At 33.2% G+C, this 24,610-nt stretch overlaps 2 protein-coding genes across 2 annotated transcripts in view; both read left to right on the top strand.

The window, feature by feature from the left end:
• The first annotated feature begins 18,643 nt into the window (after positions 1 to 18,643).
• LOC113366121 lies at positions 18,644 to 20,532 on the top strand. The gene is made up of 3 exons (XM_026607674.1): positions 18,644 to 18,765; positions 18,832 to 18,985; positions 20,399 to 20,532. Exons 1-3 carry the CDS (start codon positions 18,650 to 18,652, stop codon positions 20,495 to 20,497), a joined length of 369 nt encoding a protein of 122 aa, XP_026463459.1. The 5' UTR covers positions 18,644 to 18,649; the 3' UTR covers positions 20,498 to 20,532.
• Positions 20,533 to 23,553: 3,021 nt separating this feature from the next.
• LOC113367120 (protein amnionless-like) overlaps positions 23,554 to 24,610 on the top strand; it is a 13,147-nt gene continuing 12,090 nt past the window's right edge. The window contains exon 1 of the mRNA XM_026608750.1: positions 23,554 to 23,614. Within this exon, the coding sequence (XP_026464535.1) occupies positions 23,554 to 23,614 (61 nt within the window). The remainder of the gene's footprint in view (positions 23,615 to 24,610) is intronic.

Genomic DNA, 24,610 nt, shown 5'->3' with positions numbered 1-24,610 from the left:
TTCAATAACTGAAGCAACGTATTTGAAACGCTGGATTCGAAATGATAACTATTATACTCCATCTAATTGGGTAGATAGGGTGAAAACCCTGTCAAATCAAAGAGCGGTATTCCAGGAGAAATCGAAGGGGCCGTTATATTACCTGGAATCAATTTGAGTGTCAGAAATTATATTGCCTATTTCAGGTAACTTTATACAATTTTTTTTACTTTTAAAGCAGACGAATATTATTTGAACTTTGTTCAACATCGACTTTAACTGAACAAATAACTGGGCAAGCTATTTGTAGTGAAAGCTACCACTTTTCAACTTCCCGAAGGAGAAGTTTGTTTTCATAAAAAATCATATTTGCTAATTTTATGTTTTTCGACGTTTAATCCATTCTGAATCGAATTAGACCAAATTTGAAAAAAGTATGTGTGTGTATGTATGTGAACAGATTTTTGACCTTACGTCGACGTAACGGCGTGACCGATTTCAAAATTTACAAGCCGTTCGATGTGTAACTCGATAACTCGTTTGCGCGACGATCAGCCAAACGGTTTCTTAGTAAATAGCAGAAAAGTGAAAAAAAAATGTCTACGTTTTAGCCCGCAATTCTTAATTAATTCAATAAAAGTTATTCGAAAGATATTATTTGGGAGTCGTGCTGATTAATTTTGAACAAAGATCGACCGAGCCGTTCTTCGTAATTAACTGTCGCAAATTTTTTCGCTAAAACCTTTATTTTGATAGATATCATGGCCCTAAAGAACATACTAAAAGTTTACGGGCCTACGCCAAGTAGTTTAATTTTAAAAATTTATCAAAGTTTGAAAAAATATTATAGTCAAAAATTTCTGTCAAAAGTTGCTTTTGAGATGGGATAAGTCAAACATTGTCAATTCGTTAAGATTTGGAATAATAAACTACAATTTTAGGACGTATAAGCACGTGTCTGTGCAATATAATTAATATAACTAGTGGTGCATGGCATCGTGCCTTAAGGCAAATTGCGGGGAATTCCTGTATCAAAAATTTAAAAAAGATTCAATTTTCTTTTAGAACTCTAAAAAAAATCGATCTTTGAAAATTTTTGAAAATAATCGACCTTTTGAAAAAAATGATTCTTAAATGCTTTGAAATATTTTGGAAATTTTGAACTTTTTTCAAAGCAGTCGCGATACGTTAGCTGCGTAGAAGAAACGAACAATCGAAGCACGTGGGCGCAGTATAACGGATAAACATTGGTACGGAACCTATGAACAAAATATGTTATTATTATTAAATTATCTATAAAATATGTGATAATTTTATCTGCATAGTCTAATGATCATTTTTGTCCGCCAAATGGCATTTTTTTTACTTTTTTTATGGATCGCCGAAACCGCTAGAACTGCCTTACTTATTTGAATGATTCAAAAAACATTTGATTGGTATTGACGGTACGGGAAGTTCAAGCAATTTGCCTTAACGCACAGTGCCCTGCACCACTAGTTCTTTATTTTTAAGTAATTCTGTTAAATTAATCTTTACAGGAGAATTATTGCTGCCATCCATTGGTGAACTTATTATCAAGGAACCAAACCGAAATGAAGAAAAATTTTGTCCTAGTGGCGATAAACACTTAGGTAATAGATATATTTTAAGTGATTAAAACTATTAGCATTAATATATTCATTAAACACGTGACCAACATTATAAAGACTAATTTACCAAACATTAAATTACGCTTTATTTCTTAATTTAATCACAACACCATTAAGAATTAGTTTTGAAAGTAACAATTAACAACAGGAGTAGTTTTTTTTTCGTACCCAATATTATAAAAATTATTACACAAATTCTGTATCTTAAAATAGTGTAATGGTATCCGAAGAATTTTCTTCAGTCTTCATGTCTATCTGTCTACCTCTCTACCTGTCTTCCAGTTTACCTGTCAACCAATTTACCTGATGATCAACTTGTCTACGAATTTACCTACACAACTGTTATAATCCAGCGTTTTACTTGCCTACAATTTACCTATCAAAACTGCTTTACATGTCTACCAATTTACCTGTCTACATATTTGTTTATCTACAAGTTGTCCTGGTTACCATTTAACATATCCTTCAATTACCTATCTACCAATTTACCTGTCTACCTGTTCACATGTCTACGTATATACCTATTTACCTGTTTATCTGTCCACCAATTACCAGTTCACCAATATTTCCGTCAACCTATTTATCAGCCTACTAATTTAGATTTCCACAATTTACTTGTTCAATAATTTACCTTAGATTTTTTTTTAAAATGTTAAAGTCTTCGAAGCGACCAACTTGACTTCAATCAAAATAACAGAAAACATGTCAGTTTCCAACTATTAAAAGCTTGATTTCATTTCATGACATATGTACAATTTCAATTATTTTCTTTATAAAAAAGTTTAAAACTTATTAGCAAAATTCCATCTATATAACAGTAGGTATGTGAATACATTCATGTAACATCTCTATGCATATGTCATCAACAAATAATTTAGAAAACTGAAGGAACGATAACATTAGTGTTATGTTATAATTCTGTTATAACATTGGAATACATTATATACAAACAATAAAATATTCCTCCTCAGTTTGAAAAAAAATAGCAGCGTCAAAATAATAAGTTTAAATTAATTCTATAACCGCATTTCTCTATTATCTGTTGGCCTTATACAGTAATAGTTTTTTTATATAACAACTATGATCTTATTTATTGTAATTTATTACTTATTAGACGTTTAAAACGATGGTTCTGGCTAGATCCAAAAAATTGGGATCTGATGTCATCAAATGAAGACCAACTGAAAGAATCGTGGTATCGTTTCCTGATGCTGAAAAAATTCCATGCCAGGCTGATGTCGCTATCTTTGAAGGAGACAGTGGATTCGAAGTAGTTTTACCGCATACTTTTGGTACTCAATATCCGGAATACAAATTAATTCGGTTGTAAGTAACTTATTGACTCGAAATAGAAATTATAAACATAAAAATATTATATATCACAGTCAGTAAGAAGTAAAACTTATTTAAAGTGAATAAGCATCTGCTTTAACAAAAAATATCCAAAGCCCAATTCCGAACTAATTTCATTGTAGCTAAATATAGTTTCAATTCAATTCAATCACTAGTAATCGCAAAAAAATCAAAATGTTTATATATCTTTACGTTTAAAGGTTTCTGATTATTTTGGCATACCTTAGAAAAAAATTGATGTATGTGTGTGTGCGGGTGTGATTTATTTTGTATAGCGAAGGAAATGTATTTATGCATCCCAGACTGGTCTTTTGTCTGGGTATGTCAAACTCTATACCCGCCTGGTTATAATACCGACTAAAACTTCCGCTTTGCCCTTGCCTCTGGTTCCCATAGGGAGGATCTAGAATATTATCATTCTTGCACTGATTTTATACTTATCTTTTAAATGAGCGAAGTTATGTGTGTGCGTGTGTGCAATTTATTGCCGACAATTTCGAGAACACGGATCGACCAATTTGAATAATTCACAGAACATTCGATTCCTATTGATAAGGAGACGTGCTGATTAGTTTTTGTCAAAGGCAGGTTCAGCCGTTCCGAAGATACGGAGCAAAAAGTGCCAAAAATGGTAATTCAATTTTTGAGGCAACAGAGAGTCCGATTGGAATGATTCAAAAAACATTTTATTTGTATAGGCAAAATGGAGAACTGATAAAATTTTTGAAAAGACAGGTCTAGCGGATTCGGAGATCGAATAAAAAAGTAAAAAAATGCCATTTGGTGGACAAAAATGATCATTAGACATATGCACATCAAATTATCACATATTTTATAGATATCCTAATAGTAAGGTTCCGTACCAATGTTTATCCGTTATACTGCAATGCGGCGCCCATGCGCTTCGATATTTAGTTTCGCACTTTCTACGCAGCTAACGTATCCCGATTGCTTTAAAAAAAAGTTTAAAATTTACTAATATTTCAAAGTATAAAAACATTGAAATTTTTCAAAAAGTCAATCGTTTTAAAAGAAATTTTAAAATCTCAAAAATCTATTTTTTCAAAGTTCTAAAGTAATTGAATCTTTTTTAAAAACTTAATTCTTAGTACGGGAAGTTTCAACAAGTGGCTTAAGGCGCGATGCCATTAAGCCATAGCCATAATAATAATTTTCCATAAAAAGGTTTGAATGCTATTATTGAGTTCAGCTTCTGCGATAAAAATAGAAACTCAAATTGGCACGAGCACTACGTTCTCTAAACCTTTATTCTTATGTTATTCCATTGAATTTTATTCTATGTAATTTTGATATATGTATGTACATTTATATTATTTATAGAACTTGTGGATATAAAAGATATCGATCAAATAATGTATTAAGTATCAAATAATTTTATTAAGTTTTTTGAGCTTCCCTGTGGGAAGCAAACTCAAGCAATTTTTTAATACCATAGTTTATTACCATTAAAACATTTAATATAGAAGTTTAAACATTTAAAGTAGGGCACCAACAGTCCAGGATGACCGATATTGTTTCGGAAAATTTAGATTTTTCTCAAATGTGTGCTTTATAGCAAATAAAAACGCTCGAGATATATTGAATGATTGCTCAAAGTGTATGTAACTATTCTGATGTAGCTGGGAAACTAATAAGAATAAATATAAACTTGTAGTGCCTGGCATCGTGCCTTGAGGCAAATTGCTGGAACTCCCCGTACCGTAATGAAATATTCAAGAAATATTAAATGCCTTCAAATAGATTATTGAAAATGCTGTTCGTATTTATAGACAAAATATAAGATCTTATAAATTGGACAGGGACTTTAATATATGTATACATGAAAAGTAATAAACAAAACTTGATCAAGCAGAGTTAAAATGAAGGATCTTATCTCATATTTCTAAGAAATATATAAACTAAATTGCAAAGTTAGAACTATTTATTAGAAATATATAAGCGAGTTTTAGAATTAAAATTAAAATCCAAAACATTTTTGATATTCAAAAAAAAAAATACTTTGAAAATTCAATTTTTTTTAAATTTTGAAATAATTTTCATTTTACTTTCCACAAAAACTAATCGTTTCTACATAAGCAAAATGTTTTTTAAAACATTCGAATCGGCTGCATTAACATAGAAATATAAAATAGAAATAATTTTTATTTTACTTTCAACAAAAACTAATCGTTTCTACACAAGCAAAATGTTTTTTAAAACATTCGAATCGGCTGCATTGTTCACTTAAAAACTGTCATTTTTTACACTTTTAGCTCATTATCTGAAACGGCCAGCCAAAAACTAATCACATTTTCTTCTCATCAAGACAAATTGAATATTTTCTGAAAAATTTAAATTGGATACCCGGTTCTCTCAAAAACTTAATTTCCATTTCCTATTTCTGCTTCGTATCTCGGAAATGGCTGGTCCGACATTTCCCAAGAACTGATCAGCACATATCCCTATCAATAGGAATGAACTACATTTTGAATTATTCAAATCGGTTGAGCAGTACTCTCTAAAACGTCGACAAAAAATGTATCCACACATACATCATTGCACACACACACATTCATTTTTTCTGAGGTGTGCCCAAAATATTCAAAAACCTCTGAAACATAAAAATATGCAAAAATTTTCACTTTCGATTTTTGGACGATTACAATAATTTACCCTATAAAAAGTTAACAATATTAAGTATAGAATGTTGAGGACTAATTAGATTTTGTACAATGAAATAAAATTTTCTATGAAATTAATGTAGTTAATTTAATCAACACACAGGATTTATATGGAAGCGATTGGGAGAGATTTATACGTTCCGAAGTAGGCGGGCGCATGTTTCGAAATACAGATTCGGAATCAACTGAGGGCCTGGATACATTCATGAAAGTCTTCAGTGGACAATGCAACGACCCTTCAGGTTGCCTCTGTCACCCTAAGGCGTCAGTGCGCGCCACTCTAATGCGACATATGAGGAACTCGACCGTTTGCGAATTACCAAACTGTGTCCAACCAGTGAAGCCCATAGGAAATGTGTGCAGCATATGTGGTAAAAACTCTCAACCTATTCAACTTTAATTATTAATACAAATTGTTTAACTTAACTACTAACTCCTTCTTGTTAATACGGAGATTAAGAAATTTTATTGAATCATTCAGTTGGCGTCCATTAATCACGTGAGGTTTTTAGGGGAGGGAGTGTTTGACAAAAAAAATCACAAAATATCACGTGGGGATAGAGGGGTTTAGTAACATATCATATTTATTTATTTTTTACCTGTTTTTTTTTTTAATCCATACATTGTCAAAACAAATAAAAAATTATACAAATTTTTCTCGTAACTAAAAATACAAGTGATGTATGGCGGGCGAAGGCGGTTTATTTTGAATATGGCTACGTATTACCAAGAGAGAGAAGGAGTCCAAAAATTCTTGAAAAATTGATCACGTGATTAGTGGACGCTTCTTTAATTTTTATACATAATGATGATTCTTCTCAGGAGTATTCAAATGAAATTATGTGAAAATATCAGGTTTTACTTAAATCCTTATGATCTCTAATACGTGAGCGTAAAAAATTGTCAAAATACTGCTAAATATCCATATCTAACTAAAAGTAATGTCTCTAACAGACATTGACTCAAATCATCATTGTCAATATGGCATGTATTATGGCATAAAATATTTTGCATATTCAGCAAATTTGCAAAGTAACTTATATCGTATATAATAATGAATGTTTTTTTGAATATAATATTGGGATCAATTACTAAAGTCTGTTAATGCACCTAGCTAAAATAAGAAAAACTAAATATTTTCATCTTTCTCAGTAGACTATTGAATTATGTCTAAGATAAACTAATTCTTTTTTCATCAATTCATATCTATTGATGCCAGACAGTTGGTTCTTATAAGTCTTATAGCAAGGCGTTCTTGGTTCTTGGAAGTACTTGGAGTTTATAAAATGTCAAGTTCTACTAATGATATTAGTTTATTTCACATATTTTTTCATTTGTTTTTTTTCGCTATCTTGTGTTTATCTTTTAAAAGACACAAAGCAAAACGATCTGAAAGATGCCCTGTAAGCTCGTAATCTCCGTAAAAGCTCGTACCACCGGTCTTTCATTTCGATGTTGTTTCCCAAGTGTCAGTAAGTTTTCACTCCATAAAATGTATGTGACAAATTTGATGCCTCTTTTGGTTGATTTTTGGCATTTTATGTATTTTTTCGCGTTTTTTTGTTTCTCTTTTAAAAAACACAAAGTAAAACAATCTGATCCGTTTTGATGTTGGTTCTCAAATGTCTACAGAACAAATTTTTACTCCATAATATATTTGATGAGTTTGTTATTTTTTTTTGGCTGTTTGTTGGTATTCCCTAGTTTATTTTTATTAAATTATGAGAAAACGCAATAGTTCAAAAGAAAATGCTCCCTAATTCAGATGAAAATTTGTCTTCCAACAAATTCAATAAATCATTTTATTTGTTCCACATATCCTGATTACTTCTAAAAGCCATAATTAATTATCTCAAGGAAAAAACTAATTTAACTAGTTGGTTTGGTATTTAGCCTTGAGGCAAGTTACATGAACTTCCCGATATGTGTAAATAATCGACTTAATCAAAAAAAAATGTGTAAATAATATACTTCATCAATCCTACTTTAAAAAAAACGATAATAATTTTAGCAAAGTTTGACGAATTTTTAAAATTAAACTACTTGTCGTAAGAGCGTAATATTACAGTAAGTTCTATAAGACCATGATGTATAGAGACAAAAAAAGTTCCATAAAAATCGGCTTAAATTTTTTTTCAACAGTTAATTACAAGAAAACGGCTCGGTAGATTTTCACCTAAAATTAATCAATACCATTCCCAACTAATATCTTTCGAACAGTTTTTGATTTTTTAAAATCGGTTCGGTAGTTTGAGGTTAAATGTGGACGAAAAGTTTAGCACTTTTTTTCAACAGTTAATTACAAGAAAACGGCTCGGTAGATTTTCACCTAAAACTAATCAGTAACATTCAAAACTAATATCTTTCCAAGAGTTTTTGATTTTTTAAAATCGGTTCGGTAGAATGAGCTTAAATGTGGACGAAAAGTTTAACACTTTTTTTCAATAGTTACAAGAAAACGACTCGGTAGATTTTCACCTAAAATTAATCAGTACCATTTCCAACTAATATCTTTCAAACAGTTTTTGATTTTTTAAAATCGGTTCGGTAGGATGAGCTTAAATGTAGACGAAAATTTAACACTTTTTTTCAACAGTTAATTACAAGAAAACGGCTCGGTAGATTTCCACCTAAAATTAATCAGTACCATTCCCAACTAATATCTTGCGAACAGTTTTTGATTTTTTAAAATCGGTTCGGTAGGATGAGCTTAAATATGGACGAAAAGTTTAACACTTTTTTTCAAATTGCAAAGAAACGGCTTGGCAGATCGTCGCACAAAACTGACAAACGATAGTCCTCACCGAAATACATCAAATGGCTTTTAAATTTCTAAAATCGGTTCAGGCGCTTTTGAGAAAACGTCGATCAAAAGTCTAATTTTGACAAATGTCAAAAAAACTATACCAATTTTTGCAAACTTTGACGAATTTTTAAAGCTAAACGAGTTGTCGTAGGGCCGTAATATTTTAGTATGACCTAGAAAACTATGGTATCTACCGTCAAAAAAAAATCATAAAAATCGTCAATTTTTTTTTTTTAAACGTTATTACAAGAAAACGGCTCGGCCGATCTTTACCAAAAACTAATCAGCACGATTCCCAACCAATATCTATCGAATGGCTTTTGAATTTTCAGAATCGATTCAGAATTGCGGGCTAAAACGTGGGCGAAAAATTTTTCACTTTTCTGCAATTTACAAAGAAACGGCCCGTCCGATCGCCGCACAAAACTCAAAGACGATAGTCCTCATCGAGATACATCAAATGGCTTTTAAATTTTTGAAATCGGTCCAGCCGTTTTGGAGAAAACGTCGATTTACGGCAAAAAATCTGTTCACACACACACACACACACACACACATACACACACATACTTTTTCCAAATTTGGTCTCATTCGATTCAGAATGGCTCGAAACGTCGAGAAAACATAAATTTAGCGAATCGGATTTTTTGATGAAAACATAAACTTCTCCTTCGGGAAATTAATTAACATCCGTAAGGTTTCCAATTAACTTCTTTTTATATAATAGTTTGGTGAAGTCTTAAATATAAAGAAATTTCACCTCTAAACGCTTTATTGTACGTACATTACCACATAACTTCAGAGTGACTTTAAACGTCTGTAACTCGTATTTAAGCTGAAATATGAGCAAAAAAACAATATTGCAAAAACTATGACATTTTTTCATTTAACCTTATAATATTTACTAATCTTAAATGCGCTGAACCAACAGAGATAAAACTCGGTCAATATTGAATTTATTTATATATAATCAACTGTAACAACTCATTTTCGCTTCAAACATTACTTGGAAAATGTGTACGTGTAATCTTGTAATCGAGTTAAATAAATTAACATATGTGTCAGACATTTATATTCCATATTTGCATCGGCGGTAAATATTTACTTTTACTCAAACTCTAACACCAGAAGGATCTTGGAGATGCAATGTTAATGTTTTTAATTGAAATTAATTATATGGTTGAATAATTCAACTGCATTTTCTGAGAAATGATATTTTACGTCAATCGTTGTGACGATTTCGATTATAAAAATTCAATTATAGTTTAATTGCCCCTGGAGACTGATTAATGAAATGCTATCAAATTTAATTTTAACAAAATTTATTGAAACATTAGAAACAAAAGTGTGTTACATGCTAAATGTTTCCGACCGTTCGTCACTGCCGCCTGAACAGAAAGGACAACAAACTTAGCGCCGGGCTCAACGTGTTAATACTTTATTGTTTATGAAGCATGAAATGAAAAATCATCATAGCTCACAAACAATACAACGTCCGCCTCAAAATGAACACAAACTTATTAACTTAACTCATTAAACATATAAATATATGACGAACAAGGAAAATATATAGAGAAGTCTCACTTGATCTTGTCAAAAAGCCTTATCTACCACCATTATTGAATTTTATGAAAGGGTTTTGCATTTTTTAAATCATTCCAGTCATTTTCAGGAAGTCATCAACAAAAGACAAAATTTGTCATCGTATGAATACGTATATTTACACATAAATATAGATTTGCTCTAATTTTCTAGTCAAACGAGGGATAAGATTATTGAGATTTTCATGAAAACGAGCTTATAAGTCAAGCTTTGAAATGGTCATTGGAATGTCTACTTCCAAATTTAAAAATGGCAAAATCTGACTCCCGAGTGAGATATGTCCAATATGTGTTCATGTGACCAATATGAGTTCTAGAAGTTAAAAATGTGAATTTGTGCTAGTCGTGGCCATAGTAAGAACAAGCATTAGTAGTTAAAAAATTCATTTTGCATTTTTTCACATTTCAAACACTTCTCGAAAATGTGAATTGCCCAATTTTCCCACCATTCGAATTTTTGCATAAAAATGGATTATCTTGATAACTTATAACAAATATATTTCTTAAGAGATATTGTTTCATTTATCAAACTCTCCTTCATTCTAGGAGCGGTACTGCAATTCGATTTCATTGATATAAGAACATTTAAATTAAACGATTTTCGTAAATCGCTAACTTCGATTGTGAATGAAATATCACGCAATGGTGAATTAATTGCATATGCCAGCAAGGTGACGGATAATGAAGATCCGACTGTTGAAGCAGAAAGGCAGTTCATACAAGTGGTGTTAACTGATGGACCTGAATATAATGAAAGAAGCATCTATAGCGCTGCGGAAGTTCAAAGAAGAATTATTGGTGGTAATTGAATAAGTTAAAATTATAAATTTTTTCTCATTTATGTTCATATCAATTTTTTAAACAGAGCTATATTTTTTAAATAATGATTAAATTGCAATCAAAAAATTTAAAAAATGTATAAGGTATTGTGCTGATTATTAGAATTCCAGTAATAGTACTGGAGTTCTTCATACAGGACGTGTGGGAGGTCACCCAAGAGGGCTACTCCATTTGAATGTATTAGATCGATCTTCTTCATTATTCTAATAGCTGATGATCCTAATATGAGAATTAATGCAGGGTTACTGTCTTATCCTGACGGATTTCACTTCTATTTTTCACTACTTCCTGGAGAGTGTCAATTCTTAGATAAATGTGTATTATTTTGTTACTAATATACCAAGATGCATTTGCAATACATTTCAGAATTTTCGACTGTTTCCTTTGCATAGATAAAAAATAAACTAGCTGTAAGTGGAATTCTGTCTTAAGGCAATTAAGGCATCGTGCCTTAAGGCAAATTGCTGGAACTTCCCGTACCAAAAGTTATTAATTTTTTAAAAACGATTAACATTTTTGAAAAAAATGTACTTTGAAAAAATAAGATTTTTGAGAAACTATATATATGGACAAAAAATTACTTTTTTTTGAAAAAAAAATTAAAAAATATTTTAATTTTTTTTTTTTGAAAAAAAAAATTTTTTTTCTTTATTTTGACATATTGTGGAAGATCTGAACTTTTTTTTCAAAGCAATCGTACTGATTTAACTGCATAGGGACATAATATAAAGCGCGTAAGCGCCGCGTCGCTGTCTAACGCACAAGCATTGGTACGGAACCCATAGGAAGTTAACAAAATGTATACTTATTGTAGAATCTCTATAAAATATGATAATTTGATGTGCATATGTCTAATGATCATTTTGATCGCCAAATGGCTCATTTTTTTACTTTTTCCTCCATATCTCCGAAACGGGAGACCTACCTTTATGAAAATTTGATCGATTCTTGATCTGTCAATACAAGTGAAATGTTTTGTTGAATTATTAAATCGGACGCTCCGTTCTCTTAAAACTGAGTTTTATTACCGTTTTCGGCACTTTTTGCCCCGTATCTTCGGAACGGCTAGACCTGCCTTCGCCAAAAACTAATCAGCAACGTCTCCTTATCAATACGAATCGAATGTTTTTTGAATTATTCAAATCGGTTGATCCGTGTTCCCGAAATCGTCGACGAAAATTTGTATTCGCACATACATACACACACGTACATACATACACACACCACACAATACATCCTTTTTTCTGTAGTATGCAAAATGTTCAGAAGCCTTTGAACGTAAAGATATATAAAATTTTCATTTTCGATCTTTTGCGATTACTATAATGCCCTACGGTAAGTTAATAGTAAGATTTTTTGTATTTCAAAGTATTTTCTAGATATGTACAATATTTGGATTTTCATCATATTAAAAAATCGTATATTGATTTTCATTCATCTTGCGAGTATTAACGCTTTGTTTTTGGCTTTACGAACCATGAACTCATAACAGTGAGCAGTATTTCAGATTTTGAAATAAGTATTAAGTCCGGAATTGATTCTAAATCTTGCCTTTTTAAGGCACCGGGCTTAATACTTACAAGTTGGATATATATTATATATCTGTCAAAATTTTAAAGGTGAACGTGCCTTTTGCATACTTTCTTCCCAAACCCCGGATTGGGGTTGCTAATGGGGAGGAAGTAAGCACCCATTAGCAAGTGCTTTTTCTTTTTCAAAATTGTGAAGTCTTTTTATATCATTTTTAATAAATTTTAAAATCAGTGCGCAAAACTCTTCAGGAAACAGAATAATTCCCGGGCAGGGCCTGGGAAAAAATTCAAGATGTCGAACATAAATCAGAAGATGGACGTGCAGACAAGTACTGCACTAAAAAATAAATATGATGCGCTCACGGACCGTACAGATATGGATACTGATAGGGAGAGTGAGGACTACAGGAAAGTAACACGCCGCCGAAAGAGGCGAAAAAGAACAAGGAGCCTGAGAAAACCATTACTAGGTCGGAACCAACTACCTCAGGCGTCCAAACCGTGACACCCAAAACACCACCACGAAAGAGGCAAAAATCCCACCGATTATCATAAAAGGTCAAATAGATTTAAAAGCAATTAAATATCTAAGAGAAACATCTAAAATTAATTTTAAATATCAATACCTCCATAATAACCTACACAAAATTTTCACTGACACCGCTATAGAACACGAAAAATCAAAGACATGTTAAGGGACTGCAATTATCAATTTTATACCTACACAATCAAAGAGGAAATGCCGAAGAAAATAACCATAACCGGTCTACATCCATCAATTACAGAGGCGGAGGTTCATGAAGATCTCCTGTCAAAAGGGATTAAAGCCAGGCAAGTAGTGCAGATAAAGAGGAAAACCTCAGATGGTGGTCAACACAAATTACCTATATACTATATACATTGTTCTCCTCGATAAAGACCAGAATATGTCGGAGCTAAAACGAATTACAAATATTGGGGGACATATCTTCTCCTGGGAGGCCTATAGGCCGCAGAATAGAGCGCTGCAGTGCCACAAATGTTTGAACTTTGGTCACACATCGTACACCTGTGACCTAAAGTACAGGTGTATAAAGTGCCTCAATGTGCACGCACCAGGAGCGTGCCAAAAACTACCACATGAGGCACCGATGTGTGTCAATTGCAAAAGCGAACACCCGGCAAATTATTCCAAATGCAGCGCTCTTATTAATTACAAAGAAAAGAAGGAAAGCGACGCTCTCAGGAGAAGACAAGCGTATAGGCCAGCACCAACACCAGTGCCACTGACGAGGAGCTTCTCGTCAGCTGTAAACTCCACCAACAATGGTCCTAACGTCCGACCTGAATATCCTCAACTCCCTATCCCATCGTCACCATACAGATCAATGGTCCAGTCCTCACGAACAATGGTCCAGCCTGCATCATCACAGATCCGGCCTGCACTATCGCAACCACCAACACGGCCTGCCTGCAGCCAACCCGATCCAGACCTCAACACTCCGGAAGGACTCTTTACTGCTATGGGCGAGATCAGGAAGCTATTTACGGATCCCCAGGTAAAGCAAATTTTCAGTGAGCTATACAAACTGACAAAAACACTTAACACAAACATGACTTATAACGACAAATACACAACAATTTTGAACTTTCTTACTTCATCACCATAAACCAATCGCAAGACTTACAAATAATGCATTTCAATTCAAATGGACTTAAAAACAACGTTGACGAACTGAGACAGACGATAACAAAATACGATCTGGACATAGTACTGATTAACGAGACACACCTAAAACCTACGGACAGACTCTATATCAACAATTACAAAGTTTACAGAAACGACAGACAGACCGACGCACGCGGATGGGGCGGCACTGCGATTTTGATTAAGTCTAACATCAGACACGAGCAAGTGCCAAACCTGACAGCGGGCGGTTCTGAAATAACAGCTATTAATGTATACAAGAGAGGTCAAAAAGTAACCATAATATCGATTTACATCCCGGCAAGCAGACTAAACATACGGACTTACAAAGACTACTGGACTCGAATAGATTTGTTCTTATGGCAGGAGACTTTAACGCACAACACACAACTTGGAACTGTAACTTCAACAACGCAAACGGAAACAGACTTTACGAATACCTGACCGAATACAACACCACAGACGCACAACTACACTTTCCTGACACGCCGACCAGATACGCCACCGTACAGACGCACCATCACAGTACGATCGATTTGGCATTGACAAAAAATCTACACGTAACATCCGAACCCATAACAAGAACACTTTTCAACTCTGACCATAATCCAGTTTTCATGACCATTTCAGACAGACTAGACGTCGACCAGACCCCCACACGCAAATTTTTAGATTACACCAGAGCCAACTGGCCAATTTTCAGAGACATCATCACAGACAACACACGACACACTATGCCAATCGATACCAACACTGACATTGAGGAGGCTGTAACACACCTTACACTGACAATCACAGACGCCGTACAACAGACTATACCGACACTAGACTCAAGAACAACACCAGCCAACGACTTGCCAGAACACATTTTATTGAAAATACAACTTAAAAATCATATAAAGAAACTGTGGCAACGTACCGGTGACAGACTACTCAAGGAACATGTGAACAGACTGACAAAAATTATTTCCAATGAAATACGTGATCACCGAAACAACACTTGGACCAAAAGACTCGAGAACATAAATACTGACCCACACAAAATTTGGCAGACAGCAAAAAGACTGACGCAAAAACCAACATCCATACCTCCACTCAAATTAACTGACAACAATTACGCAACGACACCAGCAGACAAGGCGGAAATATTGGCAAAAAACTTTGAAAACATACATAAACAAAATGCCAATATGTCAAACGCAGACCTGAAACAAGACGTACACGAGACAATTCAAAACTTCACTGACCTCCACAGGGACAAAGACTTACGAATAGACCCTGCCACAGTTTCTGAAATAAAGACAATAGTTAAAAAATTACCGAACAGAAAAGCACCGGGACCGGACGGACTACAAAACATAATACTTAAACAACTGCCGACGAACGCCTACATTTTACTTACCCGGATAATAAATAGAATAATGACAAAAGGCTGCTTTCCCGCTTCTTGGAAAACCTCCACCATATTTCCAATAGTGAAGCCAAGGAAACAGCCAGACATACCACAGAACTACAGACCGATCAGCCTCCTCAACACAATGAGTAAGGTAGCCGAAAAGGTACTACTCAAAAGACTTAACAAACACATAAGACACAACAAAATCATACCTGACACACAATACGGCTTCAAAGAACGACACTCCACACTACACCCACTGACAAAACTCATAGAAAATACTGTTCTCAATTTTAACAGACGAAACCATACCGGATTGGTGTTGCTTGATTTCGAGAAGGCGTTTGACACCATCTGGATGGACGGACTTATACATAAACTCATACAACTGAATTTTCCACCATACATTACAAGAACATTACACTCATACCTCTCAGACCGTAACTTTACCGTACAAGTAGACAACGGACTTTCGACGGTTAAACAAGTGACGGCGGGAGTACCGCAGGGCTCGATCCTGGGACCGTCACTGTTTAACGTCTACATTCACGACATACCCACTGACGCCGACACCACCTTACTGACGTTTGCTGACGACACTGCCATATACAAATCATCACGATCACCGACGCTACTGACTACAAAGACACACATAGACAAGCTGACGAAATATACTGACAAATGGCAGATCAAGATAAATCCGCAAAAGACGGAGGCAATTTTATTTACTAAGAGCCGAAATGCCATGACTAGACTGACTGACTTAGACAAAATTAAAGTATTAAACTGTGAAGTTGAGTGGTCCAAAGATGTCAAATATCTTGGTGTGACCCTGGACCATAGACTCAGCTTCACAAAACATATTAATACGAAAATTGGACAGGCTTACGGGATGTTAAATCTACTGAGACCTCTCTTGAACCACAACGGCCCGCTAAGCGTGAAGAACAAGCGAACACTTTACTTGACACTGATAAGACCGATACTGACATACGGCGCTCCGGCATGGAACGCGACGACTAAGACTAACTTACGGAAACTACAGACATTACAAAATAAGACACTACGACTTGTACTCAACAAAATAAGGGACCCACTGACTAGACATTACTACTCTTCAAAATACATACACAAACAGACTGACGTACCGACAATACTCGACTACATAAAAAAGCTCACTGAGAATTTTTATCTAAAATGTGGGGATCATCCTAATATGAACATCGCGGGCCTCGGCCAATACACAAGAGATGATATTTGGTATGGCAATCACGCCATGCCAAAATATATACTGATCGACCCATAGCGGCAATTGAAACTTGGCTCGACGCAAATATTCTCCCTCAAAGTGAATAAATCTTTTTTGTTTTCTCCTTTTTGAGTTATTATGTGTTATTATAAATAGTGCTAAGTGATTTTTTTGGGGAATAAATTTCTTTCCTCTTTTTGTCACAGAATTATGTCACAACTTGTATATCTGAAATACTTATTATTGTATTGATAGAACAAATATGAAGGATGAAATACCTACGGGTAAAAATCCAAAATGAGAAATGCTATGTACACATATATATCTACTGAAATATATTATTTATTATATTATTAGATATAGAAAGAATTGATCTGCGTTAAATCTCATGATTAATTTTACGGTTTCCAATTTAAAAAGACGATTAGTTAGTTCGTTTAAATGGCAAAGATCTATCGTACCTTCACTTAGAAAAAACTTCTTTTTTTTGAAAAATTAAAAAAAAAACTAGTGGTGTAAGACATCGTGCTTTAAGGCATATTGCTGGAACTTTCCGTACCGTAACGAAATGTTCGAGGAATATTAAATGTTTTTAAATAGATTTATTATAAATACTGTAACGTTGTCTAATATTTATAAGAATTATTTAAACTGAATTACAAAGTTAAAATTATTCATTTAAAGTATATAGCTTTAGAACTTCAACCAAAATTAAAATTGAAATCTCAATTATATTCGATATTAAAAAAATTTAAATATTTTTTTTCTAAAAGCAATTATTTTATCGACACAAGCAGTTTTTTTGAACCATTCAAATCGGATGCTTATTTCTCTCAAAAACTGCAATTTTTGTATATTTAGCTCAGTAAATTCTAAATGGCTGGACCTGCCTTTACCGAAAAATAATCACCGCTTCTCCCAATCATTACAAATTGAATGTTTTTGAGATGATTCAAATCGGATGCTCTGTTCTCTCAAAAACCCGATTTCTATTTTCTGCGCTCTTTGCTCTTAATCTCCATAACGGCTGAACCTGCCGATGCTCAGATGTCTCAAAAACTCGATTTTTTGCTCCATATCTCCGAAACGGTTGGACCTGCCTTTGCCAAAACTAATCAGCACATCTCCCTATCAATAGGAATCGAATGTTTTTTGAACCATTCAAATCGGTTGATCAGTGCGCCCGAAAACGTGGCCGAAAAATTGTATCATACATACACACATACGCCATCCATTTTTTCTGAAGAATGCCAAAATGTTCAGAAACATTCAAAATGTGGAGAAATGCAAAAAATTTCATTTTCAATTTTTAGCCCATTACTATAAGTACCCTAAGTGAAGTAAAAAATTCCCCTCGTTGTCGTCATCAGCAAAAATGTTGAGTTTTGCAAACAAAAAATTATTGAATTGATTATATACTTACATAAGTATCCATAGAAAAACTAAAAAGCCGCTATATTAGTTGATGGTATTTTTTGCAATATGCATCAAATATTCATCGAGATTAAAAAACAGTTATTTTATGTAATTTTGATTGCTGTTTATTAATAAAAAAAAATCCGTTATTGAACATATCAGTAAAAGTATGACTAATAGCATATTTGTATACTGGGCAATATCAGATAAATCATAATCACTGTAGACTCGACGGTTTGGATGTATTTTTATCAGCAATGATACTAGAGCAACAAATAGCTTCAAATCTGACGTAATTTGGCACAACATATTATTGTTGGGAATTCCTAATCAAAACTGACTTACAGGAAACTTCGGCTTGCGTTCAAAAAGTACCTTCACCAGCGGCTACTACTATAATGCCAAGGGACATAGTATCGGTGTATGGATCGTCTTATCTACATTGGTAGCTGTTTGTGCAATGTTGGGCACTATTTACTATATTTATGTCGGTCCAAGGCAGAAAATTGGTTTTGGTCTTAATTTCAATAGACCGCAATTTGGAATACCAAACATATTGCCAGCTGCAGCAAGAAGGTGAGAAAGTAATCTTGACAGTTTGTGGCTGTGAACATTTAAAAAAATATATTCATATTTTACAAGATCCTTCTTATTTGCCCGTTTCGACAACACTTCGACTGATGGTGGCGCAGTGGACTTAGCAGCTTGCGCAATAGCTTCTGAAGGCAGTGTTGCAAGTTCACTGTATGACATGGAGGATACATTCGAAAACACCGAATACAGCCCGAATCTGCAGGTTTGGCATTAATTTTTTATTATCTGTATTAAATTAAGTAATAATGAGTCTAAGGCAAAAATACTAATTACCATCCTGTGATCTTTAGTTTTAATACTAGGTCGACAACGAATGCCCGGTCAATTTACGCATTCAAGGTTACAATAATTCATAATTCATTTTTCGTATCGTTTTTCATCCGTGATTTGTTGTGACTATTTGCGAGGAACTGCTCGAACACCAACTGAACAAATTATGTGTTTTTTTAAACCAGGAAAATGTTATACTCAAAGTGTAGAAGAAAAAGAAGAAAGAGAAGATCAAGAAAAACGATACGAAAAAGATGTAGAAACATTTGAAAATTATGACTCCCAGGAATAAATTTAGATGCTTTTTTATTTTACTGCCTTTATTTTTATCAATCCAAATTTACAAATATTATTTTGCAAACTGGCACTGGGAAAACCATCTAAAAAACGAGCTAAGCACATTACCTGGCGTTTAAACACACTTTTCAATGTGGTATATCTTTAAAACGGTGGCTCTGAGCAAAAAAAAGTATTGACTCATTTTTTGTGGATAATTTTATGCTCTACAATATTGTCTAATGTAAATTTGCGATAAAACTGACCATTTAGCTAAAAATGGCAAAATGGTCATTTTTTTTACCTTTGACCTTGCGCCATTTTTTAGCTCGCACCCGATCGATGAGGACTTTAAAGATTTTTTTATAATTTTACTTTAAACAATTTTGCCAAATTACAGCCTATTATGAATTATTGTAACCTTCACCCTGATTTAAGGTTTAAATTGACCGGGCTAAAAATGCTTGAAAATAATTTTAAAACGGGTAACTTTTCTGTGTATTATAATCGACTTTGATATATTTACAATTTATAATAATTATTTATTCTATAAAATGACTAAATTTTTTGTGTAATACTGCAAAAACAAATTATAGTATTAGCAATTACAAATAAAATCGCATGATATGTATAGGATTATAATTATAATTACTAAATTCAATTATATATTTGAGAAGGCAAATAAAAATATCAAGTCTGAATAACAACTAAGTAATACACAACTCTATCAAATATCGTTTCCATTTAAGCTCTTATAGTTATCCAAATAATATAATAGTACTACAGTACTTATATCTGAATACATTATGAAATTGTTGCTAATTTATTCATTTTGTCCCAATTATCAACATATGCAAATATATGACCGAGGCTATCAATTTCGTTGATACTGTGCATATGTTTGGATTGCTCTATATTTTTTATTGATGATGAAAGCAAGAGATAACTAATTAAAGAATGCTTTGCTTGAAGCTAAGAAAGAATGTTTTGCTTGGCACAAAACCGATTACAATTAAGATCATTTTTCATGTTTTTGTTGCAAATTATTGAAAATATTTTTGATATATAGGAAGCTGGAGAAAGAGCTGTGGCCACTTTTAGTGAGTTGCAGAAACGAGAACAAGAAGAACAAGCAGATCTATTAAATCTTAATGATATCGAAGAATAATTTTAATATATGTATTTCCTGTATTATATAAAACTTATTTGTAACAAAAATATTATATTTAACAGTTTTGTCATTGCTTTAATGTTGCGAACGCTATGATTTGCGTATTTGGTTCAAATGCATTACCAAAAACTAAATTTTCACGTACAAACTCTACAAAATTAATACCTTCATTAATAATAATTTCAACAAATATTACTTGAAAATATAGTTTAAAAATATGTTTCTAATTTTGGCAGTTAGACACTATCATGTGGAACGGCAGTAGGCTATTTCTTATACAATACATCCCTAATTCGAGTTGAAATTTAACTAACCTAACGAACCTGCCTTCTGGCAGAGCACCCACTAGTATTATTATTAGACATATAACATTAATAATTAACTTTGCAGAAAAAATATTAGAATAGCATAACAAAATTTTCACAAAAAGTCTACATTTCAATATTTTGATATTATAACTTTATCAAGTAGGCGCTTGTATCTGGCATCGCAGACCTTCAGTTTCCTTGATATAAAATTTGCTTATCATATAATTTCTAATAATGCTTAACATTATTATAATAACTTTGTAAGAAAGTTGTTGTTATCACAATTTAATGAGAAAGGTGTATTTAAAATAATAATTTTAAATGTTAATACTTGAAGAATTTAAAATACACCTGCTAATTTCTCATAATATCACCTTTCTTACAAAATTCTTATAATAACATTAAGCAGTATCAAAAAATCTGTAATCAGGAGTGTAATTAATTTATTAAAATTGAAGAATTTTACTAATAAAACAAGATTATATCATTTAAAAACAAAGAAACGGTCCGGTCGATCTTTGCCAAAAACTAATCAGCGCGATTCTCAATTGATACCTTTCGAACGGTTTTTAAATTTTCAAAATCAATTCAGAATTTTTGGATAAAACGGGAACAAAAAACTTGGCACTTACCTGCTGATGTTAAAGGAACTAATCAACGGGAGTCCTTATTGAGCTTCATAGAATGGCTTTTAAATATTTTAAATGTTCAACCGTTTTTTGAAAAAACGCCAACAAAAGGTCAAACTTCGGCTTACACATACACACACATATTCCAAATTTGGTCTCAAAAGATTCAGAACACTACGTCTTCTGGAAGTTGAATAAAAACAATATCATAAGTTTTCAATTAAATTTGAAACGGTTAAAAACTTTGAAATAATCAAATTTTTTAAATATACATTTACCTTATATTAACTTCCGACAGGTTAAGTTATAGCAATCGCAAAAAAATCGAAAATGTAATTTTTTAATATCTTTACGTTTCAAAAGAGTCTGAATATTTTGTCATACTTTAGAGAAAATAGATGTATGTTTGTGTGTTTGTGCAGATACAAATTTTTGTCGACGATTTTGTGAACACGGATCAACCGATTTGAATAATTAAAAATATCGTATTGATGAGAAGACGTGGTGACTAATTTTTGGAAAAGGCAGGCAGTTTGAGATAACGAAGTGTTTTATTTTTATTGATGAAATGTTCCAAAGAAATTCCAAAAAACAGTGAAAATTAGTGATGTAGTATTGAAATATTCTGAAAATATTAAATGTTATAAATATATTATCATAAGTGATATTTAAAGTATATAAGTGAGCTTTGGGATTTTAGTTAGAATTAAAAATAAATCCGAAAATTTCATAAATTTCTTTTTGTTCTTCCCAAAAACAATTGCTTCGTCAATACAAGCCAAAAGTTTTTTGAATAATTTAAATTGGATGTTTTGTTCTCTCAAAAACTGTCATTTTGTATATTTAACTCTGTATCTCCGAAACGGCTGGACCTGTTTTTGCCAAAAGCATCTCCCTACCATTACAAATTGAATACTTTTTGAATCATTCTCTCAGAAGCTCAATTTCCATTCTCTGCACTCTTTGCTTTATATATCTCCGAAACGACTGAACCGACTTTTGCCTGAAACTAATCTCCCTATCAATAGGAATCGATTGCCTTTTGAATATTTTAAATCGGTCGATCGTTTCGTGCTCCCAAAAACGTGGATGAAAAATTGTATCTATGCATACGCACACACACAAACACACACATACATACAATGGGAACAATGAACCTCCAATTAGCACAACAAAAATAAGTAGAAGAACAATAAAGACCATCAAGGTGACGATTGGAAATCTAGAGATCACTCAGAACCTCACATCTGTTACCTGGCGAAATGCTTGATGCTCGATTGAACTTCAATCAACAGGCGAACAACATAAAGCGTCAATAGTTAGGACGAGACTTGCTCGACTGATGCCTAATGTTGGAGGCCCAAAACAAACCAGAAAGATATAACTATCATCAGTGGTTACTTTGGTGCTTACATATGGTATCTCCATATGGGCTGATGCTCTCAAAACTCAAAAATCAAGGAAAATAGCAGGACCTACTTGTCTGAGTGCTTTAAGAGTTGCTTGGGCATTTTGCACAATATCGGAGAAAGCATTTCAGTCAACGAGAAATCGGAGAAATCATTTCAGGAACTCTGCCTCCCTTAGTAGAGGAAAGAAATTTACCATCGAAGACAAACACTGAGTCAAAAGTGAGTAGAGAACGGCAGTACAGTATTGATCGATGGCAGCAACTGTGATATCGCAGTGAAGGGCAAATGGACGCACCGTCTCATTCCAGACATCAAAGTCTGGCTAAATCTCAAGCATAGAGAAGTAAATTATTACACTACGCAAATCTATCTGATCACGGCTGTTCATGCACGATAGCTCGCCGGATTGCCCATATTGTTTGGGCGAAATCGAAGATGTTGAGCACGTGTTCTTTGTGTGCCCGCGATTTAGTGCTTTACGGGACGATGTAGAAGAGATATTGAGGCAAGAATTACTCCAGATACTGTTGTTGAAGTGATGCTGACAACTGAAGCTGCATGGAACGCCATAGACTGATTTGCGAGAGATGTGCTAATTGACCTGCGTTCTATGGAAATAGAAAGGGCGATCGCTCAATTAAAGATAAGTATAATATATGAGAGTTGAGAATTATTAACATTTTAGATCCTCTCCCCACGAAGTAATGCCTAACACAGTTTCCGTGGGAACCAGAAGCAAGGACAAAGCGGAGGTTTTAGTAGTCGGTATTATACCCGCGCGGTATTGAGTCCGACATACCCAGACATTTTGACCAGTCTGGGATGCATAAATGCATTTCCTTCGCTATACAAAAAACACATACATACATTCATTTTTGAAGTAAAAGTTCTTAAGGCGCGACTGAAGTGTAAATCCGTACAAATGCGGTCATGGTTGATTCGTCATTCGCTCTCTATGGTATCATTTCTATACGGGTCGATTGTGATTAGTCGTCGTATATGTGAATAGAGATCTGTCGTTGTATGCGTGCCGACATCAACGTTGTATGCATACCAGCATTAACGTTGTATGCGTACCGATATCAACAAGGAAATCGGCATAGATAAATAAACATTTTAAAGTTTAAAGTTACATCGCAGTACAAATCTTGATTTACTGAAAAATGCCTGAATCAGAATAATATTTTACCCTGTTTCTTGAAAATAATAAAACAAATTTGTGCCGTGGACTTATTGATTAGAAATTATTTCTATATTATTCGTAGTTTCTATAAATCTTTGAAGTTATTAAAATGGAAAATATTTTTTAGGCAAGACAGATATTAAAGCTGTTCAAATATTGAGATTATATCGCCAGCGAAAAAGTAAAAAAAAATACAAGCAGTCAATGAATGTATGTTAATTTTAATTACATAAAGTTCTTGAAACACAATTACATGATGAGTGAAGTTGCGAGAACAATATTTGTTTAGGCGTTGTTTAATATATTCCACTGTGTGAACGAATATTATAGAATTTATAAATCAGCAATTACTTCATTTCTCTAATGAAGGTTCGTTTCTAAATGCTAATTACAATGACAAACCGATCATGTCATATTTCAAGTATGACTTTAATTACATTATTGTTTTTTAAATGATTTATATATAATTCATAATTTATCATTCTATAAATGTGTATAATGGATGACACTAATAAATGTGTGCATCACGAGTGTTACCATATTACTAATAAACATTATTCAAAATTGTTATATGATAT

The sequence above is a fragment of the Ctenocephalides felis genome, unplaced genomic scaffold (assembly GCF_003426905.1).
Source record: "Ctenocephalides felis isolate EL2017-DRISC unplaced genomic scaffold, ASM342690v1 CF-g0.4_SCAFFOLD_01170, whole genome shotgun sequence".
In the NCBI taxonomy this organism is placed as follows: domain Eukaryota; kingdom Metazoa; phylum Arthropoda; class Insecta; order Siphonaptera; family Pulicidae; genus Ctenocephalides; species Ctenocephalides felis.
Note: the sequence above shows the minus strand (reverse complement) of the source record. Positions and strands in the feature narration are given on the sequence as shown.